The 21,195-nt window shown below is 47.0% G+C and overlaps 1 protein-coding gene across 1 annotated transcript in view; it reads left to right on the forward strand.

Annotated features, from left to right (window-relative positions):
- C6H3orf20 (chromosome 6 C3orf20 homolog) overlaps positions 1-18,950 on the forward strand; it is a 79,167-nt gene extending 60,217 nt beyond the window's left edge. The window contains exons 12-16 of the mRNA XM_044255213.1: positions 7,248-7,551; positions 9,571-9,678; positions 11,196-11,338; positions 17,990-18,124; positions 18,789-18,950. Of these exons, the coding sequence (XP_044111148.1) occupies positions 7,248-7,551; positions 9,571-9,678; positions 11,196-11,338; positions 17,990-18,124; positions 18,789-18,885 (787 nt within the window). The 3' untranslated portion in view covers positions 18,886-18,950. The remainder of the gene's footprint in view (positions 1-7,247; positions 7,552-9,570; positions 9,679-11,195; positions 11,339-17,989; positions 18,125-18,788) is intronic.
- Positions 18,951-21,195: the final 2,245 nt, after the last annotated feature.

Raw genomic sequence — 21,195 nt, forward strand, 5'->3', positions numbered from 1 at the left:
TTTGGTTACTGTTTCCTTGGAATTTGTTTCCATCTTTTTTACTTGAGCATATAGAGAGCATTAGAGAGCATATAGTTAGATCATGGGTTGTTGTTTTTCTTTTCCATTCTGCCAATCTCTGACTTTTGTTGAAGATTTCAATCCATTTGCATTTACAACTAATTACTATTAAGGACTTACATCTTCCATTTTATTATTGGTTTTCCATAAATCTTATATATTTTTTTGTTACTCAATTCCTCCATTGTTGACTTTTATTTTTGTTTCTTCTTTTTACATATGTTGGTGTGTGGTGTGATGCTTAATTTTGTTCCAACTTGATTGGGATAAGGGGGAAACGGTATTGTTGGGCATGTCTGTGAATGTGCTTCTGCACTTGATCTTAGCCAAAAAGCCAAGAAGTGATTGTGAATGTGCTTCTGGAAGACATTGGCATTTGATTCAGTAGACAGAGTAAAGAGATTCATCTTTACCAATGGGGATGGACATCATCCAATCCACTGAGGACCTGCATAAAACAAAAAAATGGCCAAAATTAACAAAACAGGAAACAACATGTGTTGGAGAGGATGTGGAGAAAGGGGAACCCTCTTCCACTGTTGGTGGGAATGCAAGTTGGTGCAGCCTCTTTGGAGAACAGTGTGGAGATTCCTCAAGAAATTAAAAATAGAGCTTCCCTACGACCCTGCAATTGCACTCCTGGGTATTTACCCCAAAGATACAGATGTCGTGAAAAGAAGGGCCATCTGTACCCCAATGTTTATAGCAGCAATGGCCACAGTCGCCAAACTATGGAAAGAACCAAGATGCCCTTCAACGGATGAATGGATAAGGAAGATGTGGTCCATATACACTATGGAGTATTATGCCTCCATCAGAAAGGATGAATACCCAACTTTTGTAGCAACATGGACGGGATTGGAAGAGATTATGCTGAGTGAAATAAGTCAAGCAGAGAGAGTCAATTATCATATGGTTTCACTTATTTGTGGAGCATAACAAATAGCATGGAGGACAAGGGGCGTTAGAGAGGAGTAGGGAATTTGGGTAAATTGGAAGGGGAGGTGAACCATGAGAGATTATGGACTCTGAAAAACAGTCTGAGGGGTTTGAAGTGGCGGGGGGGTTGGAGGTTAGGGTACCAGGCGGTGGGTATTATAGAGGGCATGGCTTGCATGGAGCACTGGGTGTGGTGAAAAAATAATGAATACTGTTTTTCTGAAAATAAATAGATTGGAAAAAAAAAAAAACAAAAGAAAAGTGAATCCTTTCTCTCTATTCTTGAGCTGGAAAGTCCATTTCTTCCTGCCCTCAGACATCAGAGCTCCTGGTTCTTGGGTCTTTGGATGTTAGGACTTACACAGCAGCCTCCCAGTTCTTAAGCCTTTGGCCTTGGACTAGGAATTATACCATTGGCTCCCTTGGTTCCCAGGTTGTTAGACTCAGATTAAATTATACTACTGGATTCCCTGGCTCTGCCACTTGTAAACAGCAGATTGTGGTAATTTTTGGCTTCTGTAATCACATGAACCAACTCCTATAATAAAAATCTTCTCTGATATATATCCATATATATCCTGTTGGTTCTGTTTCTAGAGAGCCCTAGGTAATACATATAGTTTTTTTAAAAGATTTTATTTATTTGTTTTATCTGAGAGAGTGTGTGTGTGTATGTATGTGTGTATGAGTGGGAGGGGAGCAGAGAGAGGGAGAGAGAGAATTTCAAGCAGACTCCTTGCTGAGCATGGAGCCCACATGGGGCCTAATTTCATAACCCCGAGCCAAAAGTCAGGAGCCAGACACTTAACCAACTGTACCACCCAGGTGCCCCACATACAGTTTTTGTTCTCTTCTTATTTCCTTTTCTGTATAGTTTTTAATTATTTTCTTAGTAGTTGGTCTGGGGATTACAATAACAATCTATCTTGAATTAATATAAATTTAGCTTCAAAAGTTTACAAAATCTCTACTCCTATACAAACTCACCACCCCACCCTGTTGTTGTTGTAAAAAACTACATCTTTATGCATCATGTGCCCAACTAACATAGATTTATAATTATTGTTTTATGTGTTTGTCTTTTAAATCATATAGGAAAAGAACAGAGTAGTTGTAAATATATTATGCTGGTTTATATTTACTTATATAGTTAGCTTTACAATGTTTTTTATTTTTTCATATAGTTTCAAGTTACTGTCTAGTATTCTTCGATTTCAATCTAAAGGCACTTTAGCATTTCTTTTGCAGTAGGTCTACTAGTGACAAAATCCCTCAGCTTTTATTTATCTTGGAATGTCTTGACTTCATATTTTTTGAATGATAAATTCGCTTAATACAGAATTCGTTGTTGGAGAGGTCTTTTTTTTTCTTTTAGCACTTTACATATGTCATTCCGGTGCCTTCCAGCCCCATGATTTTTTTTTTCAATTTATTTATTTTCAGAAAAACAGTATTCATTATTTTTTCACCACACCCAGTGCTCCATGCAAGCCGTGCCCTCTATAATACCCACCGCCTGGTACCCTAACCTCCCACCCCCCCGCCACTTCAAACCCCTCAGATTGTTTTTCAGAGTCCATAATCTCTCATGGTTCACCTCCCCTTCCAATTTACCCAAATTCCCTACTCCTCTCGAATGCCCCTTGTCCTCCATGCTATTTGTTATGTTCCACAAATAAGTGAAACCATATGATAATTGACTCTCTCTGCTTGACATTTCACTCAGCATAATCTCTTCCAGTCCCGTCCATGTTGCTACAAAAGTTGGGTATTCATCCTTTCTGATGGAGGCATAATACTCCATAGTGTATATGGACCACATCTTCCTTATCCATTCATCCATTGAAGGGCATCTTGGTTCTTTCCATAGTTTGGCGACTGTGGCCATTGCTGCTATAAACATTGGGGTACAGATGGCCCTTCTTTTCACGACATCTGTATCTTTGGGGTAAATACCCAGGAGTGCAATTGCAGGGTCGTAGGGAAGCTCTATTTTTAATTTCTTGAGGAATCTCCACACTGTTCTCCAAAGAGGCTGCACCAACTTGCATTCCCACCAACAGTGGAAGAGGGTTCCCCTTTCTCCACATCCTCTCCAACACACGTTGTTTCTTGTTTTGTTAATTTTGGCCATTCTAACTGGTGTAAGGTGATATCTCAATGTGGTTTTAATTTGAATCTCCCTGAGGGCTAATGATGATGACCCCATGATTTTTTATGAGAAACTGGCTGTTAATTTTATTAAGAATCCCTTGTAGGTGATGAACCACGTTTGTTGCTTTCAAGATTCTCTTTTTGTCTTTGACTTTCAACAATTGTATTATAATGTGTCTTTCTGTGGATCTCTGAATTTATCTTACTTAGATATTGTTGAGCTTCTTAGAAAGACATATTTTGGAGAGTCTTTGGCAATTATTTCTTCAAATATTCTTTCTGCTCCTTTCTTTCTTGTCCTTCTGGATCTCCCATTGAGTGTATCTTGGCATTCTTGATGGTGTCCCACATGTAACTGAAGCTCTCCTTATTTTTCTTTGTTCTTTTTTCTTTCTGTTCTTCAGACTGGATAATCTTAACTGGCCTGTTTTCAAGTCTTCTGATTCTTTTTCCTGACTATTCAGATCTGTGGTTGAATTTTTCATTTCATTTGTTGTACTTTTCAACTCCAAAAAATTTCTAGTTAGCTTATTTTATACTTTTTATTTCTTCGTTGATATTCCCTGTTTGGTAGGACATTGTCTTCCTGGTTTCCTTCAGTTATTCATTCTTAGTTTCCTTAGTACTTTGGTCATAATTAGGACAGTTGATTTATAGATCTTTATCTAGTAAGGACAATGGCTGGAATTCCTCAGGGATAGTTTTTCTTCATTCCTTTTTTCTTGTTTCTTTTAGTGCTTCATTTTTAATATCATTTTTAATATCATAATGTGGTAATTCTAGAAATCAAATTCTTCCCTCTTTCCAGGGTTTCTTTTTGTTGCTCATAGTTTGTAGTTGTTTAGTGACTTTTCTAGACTACTTTTATAAAGACTACATTCTTTGTCATGTGTGGTCATAAAGTCTCTGTTTAGCTAAGTGGTCAGCTAGTGAAATTTGACAGACTTCTTAAATACCTGGAGCCAAATAATAAGTAAATTAATTAATTAAATTAAATTAAGTTAAATAAAAAACACTCTCCTAGTCTTTGCAGATTAACTGTGTTAAGGTACACCCCTTCCGTGCTTTCAGTCAGGCTGTTTATGTCTCTGCTTTGTCCCTCATTGGCAGAGACCAAATGTCATCCAGATATGAAAGACTAGAGTATTCTCAGGTTTCTCTAAACATGGTTCCAACCCTGGACATGTATGTGCCCCTTTAGATTCTCTAGTATATGTGGAAACTTTCAAAGTCTTTATACCCACCCCTCCGTGTATTTTTCCCCCAGCATCATCTTCCTAGGTTTTTTCATTTGTGTACCATGTGCCTGTCTGTTAGCCCTTAAACCAGGAGGTTGTATCTCCCATACTTCCTTTTAAATGATTTTAACAGATGCTGTCCAGGAGAAAGTTCCAAGGTGAGCGAAACAAAGGCAAGCCCCTTAGCCAGTCCTTTAGGGAATCTCCAGGCGTGCCAAACCACATAATCACAGTTCCTTCAGAGCAAAGTCCATATTACCCTCTCTGGTATCAGCAAACCACACCAAGAACATGGGCTGCCATCCTCACAGATGCCACCAAGGTGGGGAGCAGGGGATAGGAAGTGAGTAAGTTAAAACACCACAGTACTCTCTTACCAAAATATAGCAGTTTCTTTATTCATTAAGCATTCCTTGACTGTGGTAAGCTTTTAAATTCATTTCCAGAGTTCTGATAAAGTTGATTCTGACAGTTTTTGCCAGCTTAATTGTTCTTTAGTGAAGGGACATAGATTTGGGGTTCTCTATGTTACTCTTATATTTTGCTATGCCACTCTTATATTAGTATAATTTTAAAAATCATTTTTGGGGCACCTGGGTGGCTCAGTTGGTTAGGCATCTAACTCTTGATTTCAGCTTGAGTCATCATCTCAGGGTCATGGGATCAGGCCCCATGTAAGGCTCTGTGCTCAGCAGGGAATCTGCTTGAGGATTCTCTCCCTCTCCCTCTGCCCCTCCCCCTGATTGCACTCTCTTGCTCTCAAATAAATGGGAGAATCTTTTAAAAAATCATTTTAATATAATTTTCTGTGAATTGTGTATTCACTTACTTGTTCATATTTTGCTGGGTTATTAACATTTTCTAACTCATTTACAGTATTTACTTAGTAGGGAAACTAACCACTTGTCTGTGATGGAAGTTTCATATACATATTTCCCAGTTTGTCATTTGTCATTTGTCATTTGTCTTTGTGATGGTCTTGCCACTCAGGTTTTTTCATTTTTCTTCTGTGTAGTTAAATTTATCAGTATTTTTCTTTCATAGCCTTTGGACTTAGGAATCCTAAATTATCAAAGGGTTTCCCTACTCTAAAACTATAAGATGATTCATCCCTATTTTCTATTAGAATGTTCATGGCTTAATTTTATCACATTTAAATTCTTGATCCATTTTGGATTTATCTTAGTGTGAGTTGTGATTAGCAGATCTAACCTTTTTTCTCCAAGATATTCATGTTCTTAAAAAAGAGTTACGCCTGGGTGGCTCAGTTGGTTGAACGACTGCCTTCGGCTCAGGGCGTGATCCTGGAGTCCCGGGATCGAGTCTCACATCGGGCTCCCAGCTCCATGGGGAGTCTGCTTCGCTCTCTGACCTTCTCCCTCTCATGCTCTCTCTCACTGTCTCTCTCTCGCAAATAAATAAATAAAATCTTTAAAAAAAAAAAGAGTTATTCTTAAGTTTAGCAAATATTTATTAGTATCAGGCAGCTTCTGTGAAAATGTGAATAGTTAAATTACTGGCATTGATCTTGTTTTAGGTTGACCTGGTTTTTAATCCTAGCCCTTGTCGTTTAATCACTGTATGAACTTGGATAACCCATTCACCCAGTGGGAATCTTCTGTTTTCCAATCTGTAAACAGTGATAGTAGTTTCTGTCCAGACTATCACATAGGGTTATTACAAAATTAGCCAAGACAATGTCTATGCTGGGGCTGTAGGTGCTTACAATGCTAACCACAGTGTAAGACAGTGGTAATGATAAGAATAAAATCATAGCAGCACTTTGTATTTGAATGGTACTCATTCCCACCTAAATACAATAACGCTGAGACAACCCAATGCAATGCCTGGCACATAATAGGTACCTGATAAGTATTTGTTTACATATTTATTGAATTTCTATTGACTCTATTGAATCTACTATCTGCCAAGAACTATTATTTCACTGAGCAAAACACTCCAAACTCATGAAATTTATGTTCTGTTGGAATGGAGAAGTACAATAATCAAAATAAATAAAATGTATGATATGTGCTCTAGTGAGCAATGCGAAGGAGAAAAAATAGCCAGGGAGAGGGAAAGCGTATCGAGGGTTGAGAGGTGCAATTCCAAAGAGGACAGTCAGGGAAAGCCTCTCTGACAAGTTGACATTTGCACGAAGATATAAAGGAGATGGGAAAGAAAGTGAGTTGTGTGGTGGCTGCCCAGGGGGAAAGCCAGGCAGGCAGAAGGAACAGCAAGAGCAAAGGCCCTAAGGCTGGGGGATAAGCAGAGGTTGGAGCAACTGAGCACAATAAGCAAAGGTGAGAATATTGGAGAGTAAGAGAGGGCAAGAGACTGAGAAAGGAGACCAGAACATGTACAGCTGGAAGGGCATCATGGGAAGATAGGCTTTTATTCTGTGAAAGGTGGAAGGACACTGGAGGGTTTCAAAGAGATTAGTGACATGATATGACTTGGGTTCTAACAGGAGCCAGGATCCCTCCATCTGGTGTGTGCAGAATAGATTGAAGGGGGGCCAGGGAAGAAAGCAGAGTGCCATTAGGAGCCCTTGCAGGCATCCAAGCAAGAAATGATGGTGGATTGGGCCATGTCAGTAGGAGTGGGAGAGAAGGAACATGGGTGGATTCTAGATCATTCATGAACATAGAGCAGACAGGCTTACTGGCAGATTGGATGGGATGTGAGGTGTCAGAGAGAGAAAGGAGTTCAGGATGACTCCAAATTTTTTGTTGAGTGGATGAAGGAGTTACCAGTTTTATACCTGTGGAAACTGAGGCACACAGAGTTTAGGGGGCCCCATCCAAGGCCTGAGCACTGGCCTACTGAGCACTGGCCCATTGTCCCTCATTGCAGAGGAAAGGCTGGAGAGATGCGCAGCCCCACCAGGTGGGCAGCCTCACCCTCCGACTGCCCTCTGGTGCTGCGGAAGCTCATTCGCAAGGAAGACATTCGGGCTGGCTGCAGGTGCATGGTGAAGGCACCGCTGGTCACCGACGTGGAGCTAGAGCGCTTCCTGTCCGCACCCCGTGACCCTGGCCAGGTCCTGGTTTTTGGGATAGTCTCAAGCCAGAACCCCACCAGCACCGCACAGCTCCAGTGGCTGCTTGACACACTCTATAGTCACCGGCAGCAGGGCCGTGCCTCACCCTGCATCCAGGTGGGTCCTGGGCCCAGCTGAGGAGGCCCCAAGGTCCAGGCATCAGGAGCCCCAAGGGGGAGACACCCACAGGGATGCTAGGACTGACTGAGCATCTGGCTGAGAGACTGCCCTTTAACCTCAGCAGATGGGCCCCCTCTCACTTCCTTTTCTTTTTGGGGCCTTTGCATATACTCTTCGACATGCTGTCTGCCATGTTTTTCCTCTCCTCTCTCTCTCTGACTCATCCTCTTGTCCTAAGACGAATGTCACCACATTGAAGTGGGCACTCTTTCTGACCAAGAACTTTTCTGCCCTTTTCATCCAAAGCACTCCCTCTTAGCTTGTGGTTATGTATTGAGATGCATGCTTGGGGCAGAGATGGACTCACTAATGGATACTCAAGACACAAGAATGTTCACAGACTATGGCCAAGTTCCTACAGTGTGCTGGCCTCGTGCCAGACCCCAGAGGGGCCTCCCAGCATGGTGAGGCAACAGCTATAGCATCCCTGAGCAAGGCCATGAAAGGCCAGCTCCAGGGGCTCAGGAGCTGGGAGCAGGGTCTGCCACCTCCAGAGAGTCGGGGAATCTCCCAGGATGAGAGGGTTTGGGAAGGTGGGTAAGTGTTCCTGTCAGAGGCAGCAGCCTGTGCAAAGGTGGTCAAGGGGTCCCTGTTCATTGTGGTTGAAGTCTCAAGGATCTGTCAGGGGCACATAGAACACTCCCAGTCCTGTCCTGGCTGCAGGGTCATTCCTGAGTCTCATCATCATTCTCCCTCAGTAGCCATCCCTGGCAGGGTTAGCAGAGTTCAGGGGTAACACAATCCCCACCCTGACTGGAGCAGAGGATGCTGTGTGAGCATGTCAGCTTCATGTCTACCTGCTGACTTCCTTCAAGTCCTCTGGCCCTATGTCCTCTCTGGTCCACCGTCTGCCCCTTCTTCCTGCTTGGCATTGGAACCCTTCTGATTAGACTCCAAAAGCCCTTTTACTGGTCTTGTACATCCAAGCTGTATCTGTTTTCTAGAGTCAGCCCCAACTTACACAGTCTTAGTGAACACTTATTGAGTCTTGCCCTATGCTCATTGCTATATAGATATAGGATCCCTGCCCACGTGGGAACTTAGAGGTGACTTGAATCTACCTCGAGGCCATTAGTTATCTGTAAGCATGGAATGCACAGCAGTCCAGCCCAGCATGAGTAGCATGAATGGGGACAGGTCCTGACCTTGAATCTGAGGGAGGAGTGGGCAGTGGGATTTAAGGGATGTGGAGGATGGATCTGGAGAGAGGTGTCAGGTTTCACAGCGACTCTGGTTTCACCATTCCAGTGTATGTGATTAAGGCTGAAATGTTCCCTAACATTGTCTTGCTCTGAAAGCTAGAATGACAGATACAGTTCTGGATTTCACATTTTAAATTGAAACATCAGGCAGGACAGCTGGAGGCACCTGGAATAAAAGGCAGATAAAACCAGGAAACATTATACATTGGCCATTTTAAAGGGTTTGTAACATCCAGAAAGAAGGAGGGGGAAGAGACCAGCTTTACTCTGGATTGACGAGGCCCCACCTTGTGACGTAGGTTTGACTCAGGTCCCAGCACTGGATCTAATGACAGGGAACTGTCCAGAGAGGTAGCCAGCAGTGGGTAGAGGGTGGAGGAATCCTGAAAATGGGGACACCCATGAATATGGTATGCCTTCAAATCTCCAGTAGGGCTTCTTCCAGGCAGAGGGAATAGTCAAGTCCTGCAGACCCTAGAGGGTGGAGCTAGTGGCTGTCCTGTGGTGAGGGGCAGTCATCTCCATGACACCCTTCACCAGCAAAAGGCCCTAGATAGACCCAGTTGCCTTGATGGTCGTGGCAATGGTCATGGGAGGTGTGTGTGCAGGAGTTGAACAGCCCATTGAGCAGGAGTTGGGAGGTGGTGTTGAATGGGGATCTTGGACTTCAGAGGAACCTGGCTAGCCTGAGAATGCAGGCACCAGTGCATCCTCTTGGCATAGGATGGATGGGCACTTACTTCTGTCCTGGCAGTGTCGGCATGACCCCTACCGCCTGCTGCGGTATGACCTGGACAGCTCCCTGCAGAAGGACCCACCCCTGCTGGTGAAGAAGTATGCTGTGTTGCCGGGGATGATTCTGGTGAGCTGGGGCCCACCGGGGATACAGCGCCAACCGCTTGCCAACATAGTCTCCTGCAGTCCCTACCCTTGTAGAATCAGAAATGGGAGGGGAAAGGAGAGAGCATCTGTGAGATCTGAGGCCCAGAGAGCTGAAGGCCTGACTGAGTCACCCAACACACAGAGTCAGGGTGGGAGTCCAGTCTCCTGTTCCCGCCTGACCCCATGCTTCCCTCATCCTGGAAGACTCAAGGGAGCAGGCCATACCCAACCTAAAGAACCAAATTCTCTTCATCTGGTTTGTTTCGTTTTAGAGATTTATTTATTTACTTATGGGAGGGGGGGCAGAGGGAGGAAGAAAGACTCCTCAAACAGACTCTCCGCTGAGCATGGAGCTTCATGCAGGGCTTGATACCAGGACCCTGAGATTATGACCTGAGCCAAAATCAGGAGTCAGACATTTAACTGACTGAGCCACCCAAGTGCCCAAGTGCTCCCTTCTTCATCAAACAGGGCATTGTAAAAAATATATATATATATACATATACATATACATATACATATACATATACATAATATATGCACCATGTATGTACTGGGCTCCTGCTAGATCCAGCACAGTTGAAACATCTGGGCCATACCTGTGGTGTGCCTTTGGCTTTTTCAGTCTTTTTTCTGACTTTGGGGTCTGCTTTTGTAATTGTGATCTTAACCATTACATGAGAATCTGTCATTTGATTTCTCTGCCTGCGATACTTTTGTTGGACATTTAGGTTATTTCTGGGTATGGTTACGTAACAAATAACACGCTAATGGATATCCTTGCACAGAAATCTTTAGACAGATGTCTACTTGCTGGAGACTGACATTAGAAAATGGGGGTACAGAGAGCAGTAGGACAAGATCTCTGCCCTCCAGAGGCTCCCATTCCATGGGACCAGCTGATCAGTGCACAGGGTTAAGTGGGCCAGTCAGCTGTAGGTGGGTGTGATGGGACCCTCTGAGCAGGAAGAAACCCTTCCGGCCCCAGGACCCTGGAGCGCTTGTGTGTGAAGGGGCATCTGAGCAGGTGGGCTGGCAGGGGCAAAGGTTGAAGTGGTGGGGCTGCCCTCTGACTCGAGAGGCCTAGGTAGGGAACAGGCTCAGCCACACCTGACTGGGCAGCTTGGGGAAGGCAACACCCTTTCCCCCCCCACCAAAACCACCAGAGAGGGGCGCCTGGGTGGCTCAGTTGGTTAAGTGACTGCCTTCAGCTCAGGTCATGATCCCAGAGTCCCGGGATCGAGTCCCGTATCAGGATCCCAACTCCATGGGGAATCTGCTTCTCTCTCTGACCCTCCCCCTTCTCATGCTCTCTCTTTCATTCTCTCTCTCAAATAAATAAATAAAATCTTAAAAAAAAAAAAAAAAAAAAAAAAAAAAACACCAGAGAAAGGCCTGGCTTCTGGCACAAGCTCTGAGGGCCCAGGGCACAGGTCTGAGATTCAGTGCTGGTGTGCTGAGGGCCCCTCCCACCGTGTGCTTCCTGTGTATCCACAGATGTTTGCCGGGGGGAAGCTCCTTTTTGGTGGCTGTGTTTTGAATGGATATGGCTTCAGTAGGCAGAATCTGCTGAAACAGATCTTCCAGGCTCGACAGGACTGCAAGATGGGCTACTTCCTGCCAGACAACTACAAGTTTAGGTAAAATGGGAAAAACTTGGGATGCAGGGCAGGCACAGGGTGGGCCTTATTATGGGAGGGACACTGGTGAGGACAGAAGCTGGCAACAAGCAGGAGACTTCTCAGGTTAGCAAGGGGGAGTGAGATCATACTGTTGGTTTCTCTGAAACACAAGTTGGAGAGAAGGTCCCTCTGGAGAAAGGGGAACATGGGATGGTTTGCCCAGTGCTGGAAATCATGAAGACACGTTTGAGTAGGCATCCTAGTAATACCTCCACCTTTTCCCCCCTCATGATCTACCCCATCTTATGTGTAATCCCTGTCCTGCTTCTCTGTTTACATCAGGGCCTCATAGATAAGGGTCCCTCATGAAGTGAGCTCAGGCCCTTGGGAAAGGAAGTGGGGTGGTGCTGGCTTGAGGCTTCCTCTTGGCCACTGAGTGTAGGCTTTTCAGCCAGGTGATACCCATCTATTGAGTGCCTCCCAAGCACAGCTTGGGTGAGATGAACAAGGGTTGGTCTCTTAGCTCAAGAAGTATGCAGCCTTGTCCAGGGAAGGAGCCCACAGTTTATGACATTGCTGGAGGCTATATTAGGAGTGGATTCTTAAATGCCTGGGTTGTACAGTGAAAACCTTACTGGGTCAGGGGTCCCAAGAAAAGTCAGGAGCCCCAACTCTGGTCTTTATAGGCCGGGGGACCATTTGCCTCCCTAATCCTCACTGTCCTCACCTTTAGAATGAGGGCATAATTCCCACCTCTTATGAAAGTGTGTTTGCCAAAGTGTCATACAAACTATAAGGTGAGGGCACCTGGGTGGCTCAGTCATTAACTGACTGTCTTTGGCTCAGGTTATGATGCCAGGGTCCTGGGATCAGGCCCTGGGTGGGGCTCCCTGATCAGCGGGAAACCTGCTTCTCCCTCTCCAAATCCCCCTGCTTGTGCTTCTGCTTTCTCTGTCTCTCTGTCTCTCTGTCTCTCTCTGTGAAATAAATAAATAAAAGCTTAAAAAAACATAAAGTGAGGAGCAAACACATATACAAAGCATTACCTGCCTGAACACAGGGGCTCCCTGTGCCTGCACCCCTAGTACGCAAAATCCAGACAGCAACCCTACCTCACTCCCACCACCGGGGCCCCTCAGCTTTCTAGGAGCCCTGGAGTCAGTTTTTCCCCAGCTCACTGAGTTCAAGCCATGTCAGAACGTCTGCCAGACTCTAAAGAAGTTCCTCTAGGAGGAACTGTAGCGGTCATACCCTGGACCACTTAGTAGAGAAGGCAGGATTCCCCAGGAGCCCAGAGACATCAAGAAGGACAGATGCTGCCAGGTGCAGAGAGCAAAGTCACTGAGCCCCCACCACCTGAGACTGAAGGACGGCTTGGGGTAGCTTACTGACAGTCCCAGGGAAAACGAGAAATGGAGGCTCTGGGTCTGCTCAGGTTCAAGAAAGAACTACACCAAAAACAGAGGTGGGGGCGGGGAGGATGCCATCCAGAAGGCCCAAACTGAGGGTGAGTGGAAGCCACTGGAAGGTGCCGAAGACAGAAAGCAAAGGCATATTCAGAGACATTTGACTAATGGGGTGTTTGGGCGTGTGGTAGATGGGGAGTGAGAGAGGCCCAAACTAGTGACAAACAGATATAGCTCTTTATTTGGCTGCCAGTGTCCTTAAAAGGACCACCTACCCTCCCTGCCTCAGCTGCTTTGTCTATAGAGCAAGAATTAGCATAGTTTTCACTGCACTGGGTCCTGAGGATTGGATGAGTCAGGCATGTGTGAGATCCTGGCACATCACTACCACCTGTTGATACGTTACAAATTACAGTTGTGACTGCTGTCACTGTTACTTAATGAATTCTAGGCTCCTAATTTGTTATATGCAAGGGTTCGGAAAGGACTTCATGCTCACAGATTGAAGATTTCAGTAAGTTTTTAGGAACGGTGGCGAGAAAATTAACAAACTACACACATGGACACACACAGATACACAGACACACACACAGACGCAGACAAAAACCCACACATATACACACACACAGACACATACACAGAGAGACACACAAACACACAGACTCACACAGACACACTCATGTGTGCACAGTCCAGGTTTTTGAAAGCGGAAAGGGGAGGATTCCTGAGACTATAAACCAGTAGGACTCCTCTTAATTCTAGAATGGCCTATTAATTTGGCAGTTTAAAGGCACTTGGAGAAAAAAGGGAATGGAATTCAACAAGAAAATGTTGCCATAACAACAGTTCTTTTATCTACATCTGTGAAAGGAACCACCTCAAGCTCAGTGGTGGAACACCACACAGCCATTTCCTATTATTGTCTCTGAGGGTCTGGGGCCTGAGGGGCTCAGCTAGGTAGTTTTTGCTTGGGTTCTCTCGTGTGGTCATGTCAGAAGATGACGGTGGCCGGAGTCATCTCAAAGACTTGCTCATTCCCATGCATGGCCGTCCCTGCACTTGCAGCCAGAACACTTACACCTGGCTTTTCCGTGTGGCCTGGGCTTCCTCAGATATGGCAGCTGGGTTCCAAAGCGAGTGTCCTGAGATGCAGCCAGGTGGGAGCTGTGTTTCCTCCTAAGTCAGGTAGCATCCTCTTGCACTGCCTGTGGGTCCCTAGGGCCAGCCCACACGCCTCTCGATGGGAGGGGTGTCAAAGAATTTCTGGATGTGTTCTACAGCCAGCCACTTGTCCAATTCCTCTTCCAGCAGGGTAACTGGAATAGTAGTGAGACGCTGTCAACCTAGAGTATCTAACTTTAAGGAAGACACTGGTGAGATCGCTTGTGAGACTTTGGTGAGATCCTTACGAACAAGGTGGATCAATGTGGCTCAGGCAGCTGCTTGTTCGGCTTGTTCTGCTGCACCCAGCAAGTGGTGATCAGGCTGAAGGGCAAACCTCTGTGTTCGGCCCGTCCACTTTTCCCCAAAATATGTAACTTGGATGTGTTCCTGGAAGGCTAACCGATTAGTTGGCCCCTAGATGGGGAAGGATGACAGAATGGAGGTTTGCAGTAAGCTCAGCCGCCAATGGTGATTTGGAAGGAAGTAGAGCAAATGTTCACTTTTTGTTTTGAGAGGTATATGGTCAGTGGATGTGGAAAGTGCCAGCGTAATAGACCACTTTGTTGAAAAAGCATCTTAGAAGTCAGAGCTTGCAGTGTAGCACAAAGGAGATGCAGTTTCTGGAGTGCTAGTGTTTTCATTTCTGGGTCCTCTGTTACAAGAGGGAGCTGGCAGGCACCCTCACATCCAGAGCTCTGGTGGGAGGGTGCCCTCACTGTCCCTGGGTGGGAATCATTTCTTCCTTGCCAGAGTAGACTTTCAGTGTGCTTGATTTTGTACAGCTCTAGTGCAAGGATTCAAGGCAGGGATGTGAGAGGGAAAGGAGACAGGTCTACAGAGTAAATGCAGTGAGGTGGGCAGAGCTGGAGGACAGATCCAGAAGGCCTGGGCTGCTCACTGGGCACTCAGGGGGGCCAGCCACAGAGACAGCCCTCAGTCTGGATTCGGGGTCTGTGAGCCCACCATGGAGGAGCAAGGGCTATGAGCAGGAAGAAGAGTAGGTCTGTCTGTGGCCAGCGAAGGAGCTTGGCTGCCCAGGGAGGCAAGTCTCCCCACTGAGGCCTCGAAAGCCCCAGCAGAAAATGAGATGGCTCCCTGCTGGGAGTAGATGGGTTGTGGCAGAGCAGAAGGGGAGGGGCAGGCCTGGCCAAGGACAACTGAGGGGAGATTCTTGGAGGCCTGACAAGCCAGCTCTGCCCTGGGGAGCAGGCCGTGGGAGGGGAAGGGGCTGCAGGGCCTTCTGCACCTGTTAAGCTGGGCCAGCTTCAAAGGCCTACCTCCCTTTCTTTGTGTCCTTTGCTCAGCCCCAGGGCCCGGCATACAGAACCCTCTTGGGCGTTTTCATTGAATGATGACCTAGAGCTGATTTTTATCCCTGGGAGGCAGAGGTCAGTTCAGACTGAAGAAGGGTTGCTTGACAGAGTGTCCACTGATAACCAGCCTCCCTGGTCATCCAGCCGCCCCTCATGGGCCTTCAGTGATGAGGAGGCTCCTCTCCCTGGAAGCAGCCCCCACTTTTAACGTAAAAGTCCTGCCACTCTGAGTGCCTGCCCAGGCTCGTGCTCAGCACTGGGGATTTGGAAGTGAACACGATCTCTACATGCTTCACCTTGGCCGATCCAAAGATGCGGAAGTCAATGAGAAAATGAGTGAAGGGGACTGATCCTTAGAAGAATGCAAGTCACAACCACAGTGAAATACCACCTCGTACCCATTAGGATGGCTACCATCAAATAAGCAAAACCAGCACGTTTTGGTAAGGCTGTGGAGACATTGGAATGCACATGTGCCATAGGCAGGACTGTGACACAGAGCAGCAGCTGTGGAGAATAGTAGGGCACGTCCTCAAAAAGTCCAACAGAGAATGATGATCCAACAATTTCAGTTGTGGGTAGATACTAACAGAATTGAAAGTGGGGTTTCGAAGAGGTATTTGTATATCTGTGTTCATAGCAGCACTATTCATAATATCCAAGAAGAGGAAGCAACCCAAGCGTCCATCAGTGGATGAACGGATAAAGAAAATGTGGTCTGTGCATACAGTGGAATATTGCCCAGCCTTAAAAAGGAAGGAAATCCTAGCACAGGCCACAACACGGATGCGACTCAAGGACATTATGTGCAGTGAAATGAGCCTGTCACAAGAGGACAAACACTTACCTGAAGTCCCTAGAGAGTCAAATGCACAGAGACGAAAGGAGGGTGGTGGCTGTCAGGGGCTGGGGGAGGAACAATGGGGAGTTGGTGTTTAATGCGGACAGAGTTTCAGTTTGGGAAGATGAAAAAGTCTGGGGGTAGATAGCGGTGATGGCTGCACAGCCATGCAAGTGTACTTAACACCGCTGAGCTGGGCATTGGCAATGGGTCTATTTTATATTATGTACTTTCCATCACAACTTAAAAGTGGAGGGTTAGGGAAGATGCTCTATGCGTGCTTGCAGCTGAGGGAGGGGGAAGGAGAGGGGCTGATTTGGTCTCCAGAGCCCACCCTCCCCACTCTGGTAACACCAGGTCCCATTCTCCATCCGCCCAGGGCCACGCAGAGGAGACCGTCTCCCAAGCTGCCAGCATGTTTCATTTGCCAACACAGCCCCAGGCCTGGCGGAGGTCCTCACCTGGGGACACTGCCGATGCTGCCCGCATCCTGGTCACCCTGACTCTCTCATTGTGTAACCTGCTATCGGTAGTTCTTACCTGGGATTCCTTTTCCAGTGTCCCACTTGGCTGGACTCCCATTTCTCCATTTACCTGTGCTTTGAGTTCCTAGGAAATGCTGAGCTGTGACCCATCCACGGGGGTGGACATGGGGTTGGGGACAGGAGGAAAAACCCTTAGCCCCACCATGGTGCTCAGGAAGTCCCAAGAGACTCACTCCCAGGATCTACTTCCCTAACACCTCTGTCCACTCGGGACCAGGAACAGGGGAGACTGCTCAGCCCATACCTCCATTTTTTATCTTTCTAGGGTTTTCTAAACAATGGAGGATGCCTTCCTCTCCCCTCCCCTGCTTGTCTTTTGTCCCTGAAATGCACTGCCCTCAAGCAAGTGGCATAGAAGGGACTCAATAGATAGGAAGAAACAATGAATAAAAGGGCCTGTCCTGTCTCCTATTCATTAGTTTCCTAAGACTCCTGTTAACAGTGGTCCACACACTCAGTAGCTTAAACTGAAATGTATTGTGTCATGGTTCTGGAGGCTACAGACAGAGGTGCAGGCAGGGAAGTGCTAGGGTGCTAGGGAAGGCCTGGCTCCAGGCCGGTCTCTGGGCTTCTGGTAGTTCCTTGACTTTATGGCAGCATTATTACTCCAGGCTTCACATGATATTTTCCTGTCTGTGTGTCTGTGTCCACATTGCCCCCATTTTTAAAAAGATTTTGTTTATTTATTTATTTATTTATTTATTTGACAGAGAGAGAGATCACAAGTAGGCAGATAGGCAGGTAGAGAGGGAGGGGGAAGCAGGCTCCCTGCTGAGCAGAGAACCCGATGTGGGTCTTGATTCCAGGACCCTGAGACCATGACCTGAGCCGAAGGCCGAGGCTTCACCCACTGAGCCACCCAGACACCGCCCCCCCTTTTTTATTATAAGGACACTAGGTATATTGAATTAGAGGTCCACCCTACTCTGGTATAACTTCCTCTTGACTCATGACATCTGTAGTGACCCTATTTCCAAATAAGGTCACAGTCTGGGGTACTGGGGGTTAGGACTCCACCAATCTGTGAGTTTGGGGAGGGGACACAAGCAGCCCATAAGGCTGTGCATGATGGCTTATTTCCCTGGCCTCCTGTGCTCTCTCCTTTGCTCACTTTATGGAGCCCTCCTGCCTCTCTGATGGTCTGTGCTGGGTGCACAGGTGTTGCTGACATAGAGTTAAGGTGATTCCACCGAGGCCAGAAAAACCAAGCTCCAGGGGTCTCTGTGTCCCCAGGGGTCAGACTCTTCCATTACTCACCCTGGGGAAGAAAAGCCCTGCACCCTTTTTTCTGTTGGAGCTGGAATGTTAAATGGTAGCACCAAGCCAGTGCTGCAAACTCGGGACTCCCTCTGCCTGTACCGCTGCTGAGCCTTGCCCTCCCTTCCCTGCCTCCCTTACAGCGTTCCAACCTCCACCCCAGTCCCGGAAGACCCTGACTCAGCCAAGAAAGCAATATCGGAAGATATCCAACAAAGCTTCTCCTCGTTGGCCATGGGGGACAAGGTGGAGGAGTCCCCTCCTGAAGCCGAGAAGAAGTAGGTGGCCACCCCAGCCCCAGGGCCGAGGGGCCCTCCTGTGGTCAACAGAAGGGGCATGGCTCACAGCAGGGCCCCTGGCTCTGCCACAGTCCACAGAGTTCCTGTGGGGCTAAGTGGCTTTGGGCAAGTCACTTCCCCCTCCCCTCTACCCCAGGCGTGGGTCATCTCCAGCCATCCCTGATCTGGCCCATTTCATCACCTCCATGTCCAGCTGGGCACCAAGCCTGCTCCCTGGAGCTACAGGCAGTGGTCTGGGTGGTGGAGATTAAGGTCTTGTGTAGACTCTACTGTGAAACCCTACAACCCAGACCATCAATCTGAGAAGGGTAGACACTGCCTGCTGTCTCCCTACAGGAAACTTTCTAGACCTGTCAGAAGTCTACTAACTTGGCCACATTGACTGAAGCGAATTACATATTCTGTAAGAGTGTAAAAATCACACATTTCTTATGAAAATAGAAAAGCAAACTTGTGAGCCCCTAGAAAGGTCACAGGTACCGCTGGGACCTCCAGGTTGGAGCAACACGCAGAGGGCTTCAGCTGTGCAAGGCAGAGGGCCAGGCCCACTTCTACTCAGGCCTGGGCAGGGCTCTGAGCGCTGTTCACACCAGTTCTCTCCATCCATTTCTCAGCATTTGCTTCTCTCTATTTTGATTTTTAGAATGAAATCGCCTGAAGTGGATTTGCCTGTTCTCAGCAAAGTCAGGAGGGGCAGTAAGAAGATGGTCCCCTGGAAAAAACAGGCCTCCAAGAGGTGATGCTGTCCCTGTGGCTACCCAGAGCTCTAGGCCTGGACACAGCTCCTCTCACGTCCACCCAGCCCTGCCTCCCAACTCCCCTACCCCCTTTCTCTGAGCCACTGCATAATAAATAAGCATGTCTCCAGCATCTGGGTGAGGCCATGGGATAGGCTGGCTCCTGCAAGGCCCTCACAGCCCTATTCTAGGCTGAATTCATGGAAACTTGGTTTCTCTGACCCAGAGCTTCCTCTGTAACCAGTTAATCAGCCAGAAAATCCTACATTCCCAAGGAAACAGATGTCTCACTGCAAGGGGGCCAAGCCAAAGGGTATATTAACTCTGAGGAGGTCATGGATGGGACTCAAGTGTGCCCTCCTACCCTTAACAGGGTGGAAAAGGGCTCTGCTTCTGGCCCAGGTGGGTAAGAGTGGATGAGAGAGAAGAGGGAGGAGAGAGCCTGAGATGGAGAGGAAAGACAGATGGAAGAAAAGACGGAGGGAGAGATAAGAGAGCCACTGAGAAGTGGGCAGGGCAAGGACTGAGGGAGGAGGAAACTAGGGAAGAGGGAGAATAAGGGAAAGGGGCACAGAATGGGATGGAAAAGATGGGGACAGACCGCATCTGGGGACCCTTTGGTGGATCCCAAAAGCCAGAATTCCTGTGGCACCGCCGTGTGTAAATGTCCCCATGTAGGCCAGCCTCAGTACTCTTTGGTGGATTAGACACCCCTTCTCGAGCTGACAGGCCTGAAGAGTCCTTACCAGCATCAGGAGCCCTGAGATGGCAGCCCCCTCTGCACCTCTCAGGTGTTGACTACCCGCCGGTGGTAGTCACCAGCTCTGGGTCTGTTTGTCTGAGGCTCCCGAGAGCCACTTGCCAGAGCAGGGCCTGGATCCCAGAGGGTCTGCCTGATTCTCCACACTTCGAAAAGAGTTTAGGCCCTGATCTGTGGGCTGTGTTTGGTGATGAGCTCTACACTTAACTACTTGTGCTCCTTTGGAATAGATGTTTTTCTCATCTGAATTTTTTGAGGTTTAATTTTTATCCTTTATATCATGCAAAGGCTTGTTTTGAATTATACATATATTCCCCTAAAAATGGATTTGAAATGACATGCTATGTTCTTAAGCCTGCATCTCTTCATACATAAGGGTTTGATATTTTCTAGGGGTCCTGGGCATCTAACTACTCTCCCCTCCATAACCCCCTCTCCGAGCACAAGGGCATATAAGGATTAGAAGGCAAGGGAAAACAAGTTCTACCTCTGTCCTGGCATGCAGGCACTCTCCAGCTCCTCAGGCAGGACATTGGAATGGAGACACTGGCCCTCCTACCTTCCTCCCCGAATTGAACCCTTGGGCCTGGATGCTAAGTTGTGTACTTCAGAAGCTGTGTGCACAGGGACCACAGAACTATCTCTGTAGGGCAGGCCCCAGTTGACTCAGGGTGCTTGCCACATTGAAAATGGGCCCAAAATATGCAGACTTGAGAAGAGATGTCTCCCACTTGTGAAATAGGGCCCAGTGAATATCCAGTGCTACATAATCAAATTGTCCCTTGAGGAGGGAGAAAAGGAGGAGCCCCTTTCTCCAGAGAAACACCAGGAGAGGAGGATAAAGCTTCACCCCCTCAACAATACCCTCAAAAAACGAGGTATGATGGGAAGATGGGAAATTATCTGAAAGAGTCTTAAACTCTTGTCTCACTAGAGCAGCTATACTTTTCCTTAAAGCTCCCTCCTGTCATCTTCCTTGGATTAGGGAGGTCCAAGGCTTTCTAAAGCAAAAAGATGGAGGATGACTTGAGTGGACACTCCAGATACATGTCATCCATGGTACTGTGTGTTCTGCCCAGGCCCCTGCAGGCATCATTAATCAATCACAACACTTTGAACTCAAGTGATGGTTCAGAAAATATCCTTAGCACAAAGGTCCAGGCAACCACTGCCAGTTAACTACCAATTTTTGTCATCCATGGAGTGGTCCTCTCCTCTATCTGGATGTCAGTTTTTAGAAAGATTTCTTGGGGGAGGTGAGGGTGAAATTAGAGCCAGAGCCTAGATGTAGGTTTTGTTAGGAGGACTTGCTGTGTGCTATCTGCACCAGTAGGGAAGTAAGGAGTAACCCAATTACTCACCTCCTAGATACTCAGTCCATCGGGGGACACTTAATGTTCAGTAGCCCCAAGGCGTCTGGGAAATGGGAGGAGGATGCCCTTATCACTGAGCACTATTTCCCCAGTTGTCGTTCCTGGTGACCCATTAGAAATCCCCCCGGAAAAGAGAAGATTATGATGAATAGACTCAAAGAAAATTGTAACTGGAAGGAA

This window comes from Neovison vison, chromosome 6 (genome assembly GCF_020171115.1).
Source record: "Neovison vison isolate M4711 chromosome 6, ASM_NN_V1, whole genome shotgun sequence".
NCBI lineage: Eukaryota > Metazoa > Chordata > Mammalia > Carnivora > Mustelidae > Neogale > Neogale vison.